The sequence below is a fragment of the Raphanus sativus genome, chromosome 6, assembly GCF_000801105.2.
Source record: "Raphanus sativus cultivar WK10039 chromosome 6, ASM80110v3, whole genome shotgun sequence".
In the NCBI taxonomy this organism is placed as follows: domain Eukaryota; kingdom Viridiplantae; phylum Streptophyta; class Magnoliopsida; order Brassicales; family Brassicaceae; genus Raphanus; species Raphanus sativus.
In genome coordinates this window covers 45544444-45556376 of record NC_079516.1, presented here as the reverse complement: position 1 = coordinate 45556376, position 11933 = coordinate 45544444, and the positions used below count along the sequence as shown (strand labels likewise).

Genomic DNA, 11933 nt, shown 5'->3' with positions numbered 1-11933 from the left:
TGCACCTTTTTTTTTTGTTTTCCCAAGTCACCTACTTTCAACTCGGCCTACAAAATTTTCATCTGATGAAACCGATGTTGATTTCTTAAGAGAAAAACTCTTTAGGTTAATCATTTTGTCTTAAAATCGTTATGTAATATGTTCCTTTTCGTAATTTTAATCTGGTTCTTACAACTCGCGCACTAAATAGTGGGAGTTTCGTCGATTTGTGTCGACATATAACATTCATAATGGTTTAAAGAGAAACAAATGAATTGTTTAAAAGTATTCAAAAGCGTCTCCCTAGGGCCTTAGCGGGGTTACATACGACCAATGGCATGAGTGAAGGGACGCTAGTTTGTACGATTGTAATGCCAGTTTCCCTCTTTGACCTTTAATCTCACACAACTAAAGACCATTACGCAACTTAAGTGGTCAATTATAGTAATATTTATTGTTTTCAAAATTGTATAGAGTATCGATATTGGTAACTTTTTATTACCACGGTAAAGTTTAAGCGGTGATGACGAGCACGTGTTATTTAATTTTCAGACAAACATCTATCCCATCAGAGTGTTCAACTTGTGCTAAAACTTAAATTACATGATCTAAACACATCGAATTTTACATACAACCAGAAAAAAAAATCAGTAAGTAATCAAAGTCACCTTTTGTATATTCGATTTATTTTTTTGCCAAACAATTCGATCTAAAATTAATATAACTATTCAGACACGTAATGACCTGATTAGCATATACATAAATAAAAGGTAGTATGTATAATACTCCCTCCGTTTCATATTATATGTCGTTCTAACCTTATGCACACAGATTAAAAAAACATTTAATTTTACATATTTCCAAAATAAAAATATTATTATCAATACACCTAACCATGTATCAACCAATAGAAAAATAGAAAAAAGAATATTGTCAATAAATTTTGCATTGAAAACCGAAAACGACATTTATTTTGAAACAAAAAATTTCCTCTAAAACGACATATAATTTGAAACGGAGGGAGTAGTTATCATGACCTAAATACCGTCGGTAAATGAAGAAAAAGATAAAATAAAAGTCGACGAAGTTGGGCCGTCACGGCCTTCGAAAAGCCACACTTCCCGATTCTTCCGTTCTATATAAATCATTCACTTCTCCACCAACCCTCTCGTAGTCTCCGCCTCCACCTACCTTCTCTGTCTCTCCCTGTAAGTTTTAGAATCTGAGATTATATGATTCTATTTTCTTATGTTGTTCCCCTGATATTTGTTTCGGTTTTTCTGATGCGCGACGTTTGTAGATGAAACCTACGTTTGTTTCTTAGCTTTTATTTTTGACCTCTTTTTTGTGGGGACCAAATAAATTAGCTGTATCGCTATGATAATGACTTATTTGATGTCATATTGCAATTGATATGCTTAATCGAAGTATAAATCAAATCAGTTTAATAAACACTCAACCTAGTGATCAAACTTTTGTGATTTGTTGATATTTGTTTTGTTGAAGTAATTTGATAGTAACTAATCATGTATAATGATTAATTATCAAGTTGCCAAATAGTCATTAGCCTCTTATGTGTGTTGGAGCATCGAGTGAAGAGCTAATATAAGCTTTCAAGCTTGCATCTTCTCATTACGCTCCGTACATTAAAACTTTCTCATCAGTTTTTGCATATCGGAACAGATTCTCTTTTGGTTCTTGTTTCCACTTGCTACTTTTGATACATATCATTCAATCTTACGTAGCTTTTTTTCTTTATCTTGTTCTCATTATCGTTAGATAGATTAGCCATAAGTGTGGTATTTGTGTAAATATGATATAAGTTTCTGAAACATAGACTTTTTTTTTTTTTTTTTCTTGCGGATGCAGCTCCATAAAATAAAATGGCAACCGTTCAAGTTTCTACCACTAGCATGACCACCACCAAGGCGGTTCTTAGAAGCCAGCCCACCAACAAGCTCACCACTAACAGAGTCTCCGTTGGATCAGTCAATAAAGTCTCGAGATCCTTTGGCTTGAAATGCTCAGCCAGCTCTGGTGGTGCCACCATGTCAGCAGTATACAAGGTCAAGCTCATCGGACCCGATGGCCAAGAAAACGAGTTTGATGTCCCTGACGACCAATACATATTGGATGCTGCTGAAGAAGCTGGAGTTGACTTGCCTTACTCTTGCAGAGCCGGTGCCTGTTCCACCTGCGCCGGTAAGATCGAGAAAGGTCAAGTTGACCAGTCTGATGGTTCGTTTCTTGAGGATCATCACTTTGAGAAAGGTTATGTCTTGACTTGTGTGGCTTACCCGCAGTCTGACCTTGTGATCCATACCCACAAAGAAGAGGAACTCTTCTAAGCCTGGTCTCTCTCTATTTGGTGGTAATGATGCAAATTGTTGTTTTCGTGTTTTTATTATCAAGTTTCAAAAGGGGTATATGCTTTTGTATGAAAACGTCTCCTGATATGCCTTTTTTAGTGTTCATCAATCGTCACTGTGTTGCAACTGGTTAATAAAAGAGTTTATGGCTTCTCGTCTCATTCTTTATGGTTTCTATTTTCTACTGGTTTATGTGTTCATCATCTCTTTTCTCTCTAGAATATTTTGGTTTCAGGCTGGCAAAATTAAACTGTGGGTAGTTTTTCTTTTATAACCGAACCCACAATTGATCAGGTGAATTATGAACACCTCATGCCAAATCAATTGATTATCTAACATTTTCAGCAGCTTTGAACTATCTGAATCTAAAAAAAACCATCAAGAACACCTTTTGCAAAAAAAAAGAAAAAGGGCATTCCATTAGACCCATACCATAGCTTCTAAGTCGGTATGAAGTGGGGGTATATAGATTAGGAAGAAATCTTATAGATTAGAATCTTGATTTTTAAATTTACAACTATGTAACTATAACTGGAAAAATTAATCTCAGCACAAAGCCCATAATTTGATGAGCCGGGCTTGATATTTATAAGAGACACTTCTGCACCAGTGATAAAAGTGGAGACAAGGCAAATGTTTTTTTTTATCTCTTCATATAAAATATTTTTACATATAATTTATTAATTTATAATTTTAATGAAATCATATATTTACATAATTTAAAACCTTTTTTATTAATTTATATCCATTTATAATAAATTTTAAATCGATCCAAGTTGAAACAGCGAAATTTAATATTTTATAAAAATTATTAATTTATAGAAATTTTACTTTAATATATTCATGATATATATTCCTTCTGTTTCGATTTAATTGTCGTTCTAGAGCAAATTTTTTTTTCGAAATAAGTGTCGTTTTATGATTTCAATGCAAAATTTATTAACAAAATTTTCCAATTCATTTTTCTATTGGTTGAAATATGGTTAGTTGTATAGATAATTGTGTTTTTATTTTGGAAATATACAAAATCATATGTTTTATTAATATGTGTGCATAAACCTAAAACGACAAGTAAAATGAAATGGAAAGAGTATATCGGTATGCACAACGCATTCTAACATGCATATTTCCATGAAAAGTATATATGGAATTCAACCACACAAGCATGATCCAATGGTATAATATGTTTAGAAAGGTGTTAAGCATTCTGAATTTGAAACTTACCAAATTTATATTTATCAGTTTATGTGGTTAAGCGATATGAATATCTAATTTTCACTGCGAATAACCGGATGTTTAGCGTCGATTGACAAATTTTCAGAAGATTAGTTGGTTGGTTCTTGATCTGTAAAGATTACGAAAAAAAAGTACATATAAAACTCAGCATTGTTTTATTCACATAATAGAAAAGAAAAAGTGACGTTACGAATGTCGCAGTTCGGAAATCTCGAAACCTGTGACTTAAGAAATAATCATTTGATCGCAGGTATATCACAATTCTTAAGAACTCGAAACAAAAAAAACGAATAATATTATTTAGTTGCAATCGCAAGTGGCTGCCACATGCAAACCAACATAAATAGTATTGATCTTTGCACCATCTGTGCAAAATCAGTTACCTTGAGTGTGAGTTATGACCAGAAGAATGAAGGATTATGGATTGAAATTAAAAGAGGGGATTCAGTTAAAGTATTTTGTTTGTTATTATTTGTTTTACTCTTACAAAAGCGTGATTTTGTGTGTTCAATTTTGATATGTAAACTTTCAATTTTATTTTGATGATGCTGGTATTCAAATGTTTCCGAGAGAGATCCGACTAATATCTAATGACCATTCTCAGGAAATCTAAGCTTAATTCGTTAGAGAATTCGCCAAAGACATACATAGGAGTAGTAATTATCCCATGTTAATCCACCAGTGATCATATACAATTTCAATATGGGTTTTTCTGTATCGAATCCAAAGATTTCTCAAAATAATCATATTATAAATCTACCGACAGCTGCATTTTAAACCATATATCTGTTGGGTAAAATTTTAAAGTGTGACCAATCCACTTGCCACTAGATCACTAATACGTGGTTGTAAAATTTTAATTTATTTCATGACATCCTACAAAAGTAGATCTTAAAAAAATTTAGTCTTTACAAAGTTAGATGTTTTAAAAAACTTTATTGCTACAAAACCACTCACCCAATTAAAAAAAGTTAATTTTTCGTGAGACATATATTAATATTATTATTAATCTCTTTAATTTCCAACTGATATTTTGTAAGTACTCAAACAAGAAACACACCTTTACGTACACAAACATAGAAAACATGTTTGAATGTATTCGATTATTGAGAAAGAAGTTAAAGAAAGCACGTGAGTGGATCAGGCGTTGAAGGCGGTGGGGAGAGAAAGACGGTGATCGAGATGTGGCGGTCTCTGAGATCCACGCCTCCTTCGCCATATATGACGCCACCTATTTTTAATTCACCTTTAAACTAATTTTATAATTTTCTCACTAATTATTCAAAAGATTCACTTAGCATTTCTAAAGTAAAACTCTACTGTTCTAAAATAGATTAGTTCTAATAATGTAATTAGTTTTACTCTATTTCTACTTCATTTTAAAATAAAATGAACAATAATAAAAAAATATAAATATTACTCTTATCAATGGAATAAATTTATTTTAATCCAAGTATGGAGTGGAAATCAAATAAAATATAATATGTTTTATTTCAAACAAAATTTTGAAATAATATATGGAGTGAGACCGTAAGTGTTTTAATAATCAACTAGATTTTGACCCGCACGTCCGTGCGGGTGTATATTTTTATAAAATATTTTATTTTTCATGTCAATACTAGAGTTTGGCAAAAAATCCGAATCTAAAAAATCGAACCGATTCCGATCCAAAAGAGTACAAAACCCGAACCGGAATTGATTAAATATCAAAATTTTGGTATTTAGAGAACTGAAACCGATTCCGATCTGACCAAAGTATTTCAGATACCTGAATGTATTTGAAATAGATTTATATACTTGTATATATTATTTTTAGACTTAATGTATATAAAAACATCTAGAATATATATGGTACTTATAAGTTGGTTTAAATAATTGAAAATATATATAAATAGTCAAATGTAAATATCTAAAATAGTTAAAGTATACTCAAATCACCAAAAATACTTAACATAATTATTGATTCTCTTTCCAAATATTTAAATCAAACCAATTTATATGTTAAGTTCAGGTATTTTGATATATGTTATTCAAATTTATTTGTAATATATTATTTTGTTTATATATTTTGAGAAATTTAAAGTATATAATGAATTTAAATGAGTTATCCGAACCTGAACAAACCCACAAAGACCCGAATTCAAATCCGAACAAAAATTTATAAATATCCAAATGGAACTGAAATCTTTGATCCCGAAAAACCAAAACCCAAACAGACCTAAACCGAACTCGAATGGGTACCCGAATTCCCACACCTAATTCACAATCTATTTTTTTCCTTTAAAAACACATCAAACATATAATTAATAGTATTTTATATGTACTATCATATAAATAATCACATATATTATATTTTCAATAATGACATATATTGAAAGCATTTTTTATAATGATTATTGGAAAATATTTTAGTAAAAATAAATTTTTGAATATAAATCAACTTTAAATTATTATTTTGATTTGAAATACTTATATAAATTTTAAATTTTGTTTTATGATTATTTTAGACAAATGATATTTTTTAGATAATTAGATTAGCTCATTTTTCGTATATTTTAAAATTGACACAAATATATAGTTTCTCATGATATAATAGATTTCCAATTTTTCTTAATAACATAATTTTTTTCTTAATATACTGTTATCTATGTTTTCAAATAATATTATATCCTTTTTATATTGCTATTCATGTTTCCAAATAAACATATTTTTAAAAAATTGATATTCATGTTTTTAAACAAACCTATTTTTTAACTGTTATCCAAATTTACAAACAAACATCTTTTAAAAATTGTTATCTATGTTTCCAAACAAATTTAATTTGTACTTCAATTTTAATAATATAGATTAAAAATAGTAAATACCTATATATTGTCATGAAATCGCCGTTTATAATAAAAACTATAGATGCAGTGAAATCAGCCAATCAGGTCATTAGTAGCCAACAATTTAATCAATTATTTATTTATGCTTCATATTTTAGTTATTGTGAGAGATTGTGCATATCTACTGAGATTTTGTTTTGAAATTCAAGGTAACTAACATTTAAAAAGATATTTCATTAATTATACTTAATTTCCGATTTTATTAGAATAATATTAATATTAATGGCACAAGTTGGTAAATATTAAGAAGAATTAATGGTGAATTTTTATTTGTAATTCACTTTTAATAAAATAGATTGTTTTTCCCAAAAAAAAAACTTCACGTTGTACTCGCGAACTGGTTTTGTAGGTTTCATCTCCTTAAGAAAAACAAAATTTTGGTTGGTGCCATACTACCATATTGTTCTTTGTCTGTTCTGTAAGTAGAAGAAATATAAATGTATAAGGCTGTGACTCATGCGTATCAATATAGAACATTATTATCTTTGTATTTAATAGTTAGATTTTGTGGAGTGTATAACGCAAGAGATCTAGATTGTAGGCATATATACGTAATTAGTTGATACAGCTTAGAATATTCCCTTTCTTGTTTATAACCGAGGGATAACAACAATGCATAACAAAAGGAAAGTAATGTTCAGCGAATTAATGATCTAGCGAAATTATAATATAGATAGGCAATGAATATAAAACGGCTGTTTAATGCCAGTGGCATTTGAATGTAATTTTTGTGCAACTCTAGGGGCTAATTCATTTTTGTACTTCAGTTTTAATAGTTTAGATTTTAATAATATAAATTAAAAATAGTAAATGTCTATATATTGTCATGAAATCGCCGTTTATAATAAAAACTATAGATGCAGTGAAATCAGCCAATCAGGTCATTAGTAGCCAACAATTTAATCAATGATTTATTTATGCTCCATATTTTAGTTATTGTGAGAGATTGTGCATATCTACTGAGATTTTGTTTTGAAATTTAAGGTAACTAACATTTAAAAAGATATTCCATTAATTATACTTAATTTCCGATTTTATTAAAAGAATATTAATATTAATGGCACAAGTTGGTAAATATTAAGAAGAATTAATGGTGATTTTTTATTTGTAATTCACTTTTAATAAAATAGATTGTTTTTTCCCAAAAAAAAAACTTCACGTTGTACTCGCGAACTGGTTTTGTAGGTTTCATCTCTTTAAGAAAAACAAAATTTTGGTTGGTGCCATACTACCATATTGTTCTTTGTCTGTTCTGTAAGTAGAAGAAATATAAATGTATAAGGCTGTGATTCATGCGTATCAATATAGAACATTATTATCTTTGTATTTAATAGTTAGATTTTGTGGAGTGTATAACGCAAGAAATCTAGATTGTAGGCATATATTTGTAAATTAGTTGATACAGCTTAGAATATTCCCTTTCTTGTTTATAAACGAGGGATAACAACAATGCATAACGAAAGGAAAGTAATGTTCAGCGAATTAATGATCTAGCGAAATTATAATATAGATAGGCAATGAATATAAAACGGCTGTTTAATGCCAGTGGCATTTGAATGTAATTTTTGTGTAATTCTAGAGGCTAATTTTTTTTTTGTGCTTCAGTTTTAATAGTTTAGATAAGTGTTTAAAACTTCAACTTTGTTGTACTTTAATAATGATGTCTCGGATCTTGTGATCAAGTGATAAAAAGAAAAGTTTGGAACACTAACACGTTTCATGTTCAATTCATATGTTATGTGAAACTAAATCAATTATTACTAAACACCAACACGAATATAAACATATATATCTAGAGAGAGTGAATACCCCATATTGATCAAAAAGAAAACTTCTATATTGATCACAATTTTACGAAAAGAAAATAAAATACCATAAAATTGTTTAAGAAGTGGAAGCAACTACCACGAACTTGGCATTCTGAAGATTAATGGACAATATTTTCACATGATAGATCCAACATGCAAGACACCATCCGCTTAAAACGAAATGGGTGCGGAGACTGGAAAGGGTCCCCACACGTTTAAGTGACGCCTAGTTAATGGACCGTACGTCTGTTATATCAAATTTCAGAAGCAAAGAAATACTAATAATTGGATACTAGATCTTGACCGCACGGGTATTTATTTTTTGTTTTTAATTTTTTGTTTGTATTAAATAATATATTTGTAATAACTGATCATAAATTTAGATCGAAAACTATTTTTTTTGCAGTAATAACAAAAAAATTAAAATTTTAATAAAATATTATTATATAAATTAAATTGTCCTAATTAAAGTAGTATTGGTGTGGGTCATAATGCTTTCGAATTCCAAATATTTGGAATTTCTGTTAATATAAATTTGTTAAAGAATAATCTCACTCGGTATTTAATTTTAAATTTTAATTTATTTGTGTACTAAATATTATATTTGTAAATGTAATCATATTAAATTAAATAATTTTATATTTTTGCTTTTAACATAAAATGTATCACCGACACTGGAGATTACCTAAACAAATCTAACATTTATATGATTAGATGTATGTGTAAATATATAGCGCACAAAGTTTTTGAATGATAAATATAAAAATAGAAAATATGGTTAGTATGCTATTAAACATGATACATTAGTTATAAAATTTGTAAGAAAAAAAAATTTTAGACTTTTAACAAATTTGTGACATATAAAAATTAAGATTAAAATTTGTAAGAAAATGAAATGTAATATAATATATATTTGATCTAGCTGTTAATTTCTTATAAATGGGCTTACGTGTCCAATAATTTTCAGATTGGATTTGACAATTAGTTTTCATAATTACTGTAGACTGACGAGAAAGTCAATGAAAAATAATTTTTCGAAAATAAATAAGGTGATTCAGTTTCTATATCTTGTAGTAGGGATGAATGTTCGGATATCCATTCGGGTTTGATTCAGGTCTCTTTAGATTTTAGGTTTTCGGGGTGAAAAGTTTTAGCCTCATTTAGGTATTTATAATTTCGATTCATGTTCTGGTTCGGATAACTCATTTAAATTGTTTAAAAAAAAATTAAAATTCTTAAAATATAAAAGTAAAAATATATATATCAAATAAATTTGAATAATGTATGCCAAAAACTTAAACTTAACATAAAAATTGGTTTGGTTCGAATACTAAAAGATAGTGACGGCACAATAATTTTTCTACCATACCATATGTGATTTTATTATTATTAAATATGGTACATTTAGAATTAGGAAATGTATTTATTAAATTGAAAAGACAGCATTAATAAAACTATAAATAATTTCGAAATTGATTTAATAGAGAATGAAAGTTAAATTTTATATTAGGAAAACGCATTAACTCAACTGAAACAAACAAACATTAAAACAGGTAACTTAATTTATATTAGGACAATACATTAACTCAACTGAAAAAGACAAGCATTAAATTAGGTAGTTTAATTTAATTCTCAGTGGCATAGTAGTGTAAATAACTTTGAAAACTTAGGGGAAATTTATATGGGTACTTCTCTTTTAATAATATAGATATTTGATACATCATTGTTAGAAATGATAACGATATGTCTCTTTACGTCTCTTTGTATTTTGTCTTTAATCTGATCTAAAATACAAATAGAAGTTGATGGAAAAATAACCTAAAAGATATTTCTTCTATTTCACAGAAAGTGTTTTAAAAATATAATTCCACATTTTTAGTGTAGTAACTTTTTATACATTCAGACGCTCCAGCTTCTCTTTAGAGACCGTCAAGATCTGATTTCCATTTCCGGCCGACGGTGAGGCTCTCTTTGTAAGACCCGAACCCGGCCGGCTAGGCCGCGGTCGATGCCTCACGTCGCTCAGTCCATACCCTGACCGAACCACTCAATTTTTCAATCTTTATATATATTTTCGCCTAAAGACGAAGTCTATCTTGGACCTTAGCTTAAGACTACCTTAGTCATTCCCTAGCTTAGATCTTTTCAACTTATGCACAGCGGAATATTATCTATCAACCATTGGTCTAAAACCAATCTAATACTTGTCAGGTCGAATCACCTTAGCCATGATCAGTAGACACAACTACTACCAGCTCCAAGGTTGATCCTAAACCTAATCCAAGTCATACAATAACTGAGGTTCTGTTCCCCTAAACCATTCTATCTAGATCTATGCAAGAATTGCTAGATCATACATTTGCCACATCCACGGAGCTTGATAGCTCTTTGTCTCAGCTGCCTTAGCTGTCTACCTAGCTCATTCAGCTAGCTGAACTGAACCACTTCACTTGAGGTTCCCAACTCTCTTCCAGCTGATCGAGCTGCGAGGTAGCTTTGCCTAGCTCCCTATCCACTCGTCCAACTCCCCATTATACCTGTATAAACTCTTCCCTTAGGTACTTAGTCATTCAACCAACCATCCCCACAGACCAAGTACCTTTGGGAAGTCTTCAGCTGCAAAACCAACCACAAGCAAACATGCTCCAAAAACTAATTAAAATTCATGATAATTCATGATAATTCATAACTAAGAGAATGGTCAAGTCAGATTTCTCATAACCGGCCTCGATCATACTGATCTCGCCCATGAACAGCCCATATGACCATAACTGACCACCTCTAAATCAATGAGATAAAACTAATCTTTCACCATGATAATTCATGATAAATATCCATTAAGAGATATTTGAAGTCGGATCCTAACAATTCCTTATGGAACTATCAGATCCCCACTTACCTGCCCAACCAAGGCCATGGAGAGATTTCTCTGAATCGGCCACTCCAGGGTTCAGTACCTCCATGTCTGAACATCATAGAACAAGATTAACAATGCCCACCAGTTCCTGAGTCAATCAACCAACCACCCCACATGACTCAGAACTGATGAGTCTTCACACATACCTAACCGGCCATGGAACTATGTCCCACTGAACCTGATTAGTGTTGCTCTTACCACTGGTGCATCATTTGATCAATCAGATCAGACACCTTGATCCATCATCCATGGATCAGGTCGTTCATCCTTGCCCATGATCAGATCACACACAGCCTTCCTTGTATAAACACACCAGCATAATACTTGTGGTCCATACCAACAAGTACTAGCCTTACTCCTCTCCTTTGCTTGCTGTTGGATCCAAACGAATTGGACCTTACACTCCACATGGTTCCTCTGTCTCTAGGACTCCCATGTGTCTCATCAGTGGGTCGGACTCATGGTTCACACCATGATCAAACCCAACACCAAACCATGATCCATCATTGATCAATATCCAATGAACAGCATCTAACCATCATCCCACATGGATGAGTTAGATCAGTTATGATCCGCCCCTTTGTCCAGGGTCTTGGATTCCTAAGACACATCACAATATACATTCCTCAAGGGGCGTGCCATGCCTGGCCTTGATCCCACCCCAAGAGACACAACACAGACATAAACATAAACATAAACATAAGTAATCAACACATGTTACCTCATACTTGATCTTGCT

General features: G+C 30.8%; 1 protein-coding gene across 1 annotated transcript; it reads left to right on the top strand.

Moving 5' to 3' along the window:
• The first annotated feature begins 1027 nt into the window (after positions 1-1027).
• Positions 1028-2509, top strand: LOC108810572 (ferredoxin, root R-B1). Its single transcript, XM_018582674.2, has 2 exons — positions 1028-1187; positions 1849-2509. The coding sequence occupies exon 2, from the start codon at positions 1863-1865 to the stop codon at positions 2325-2327; it is 465 nt and encodes a 154-aa protein (XP_018438176.1). The 5' UTR covers positions 1028-1187; positions 1849-1862; the 3' UTR covers positions 2328-2509.
• Positions 2510-11933: the final 9424 nt, after the last annotated feature.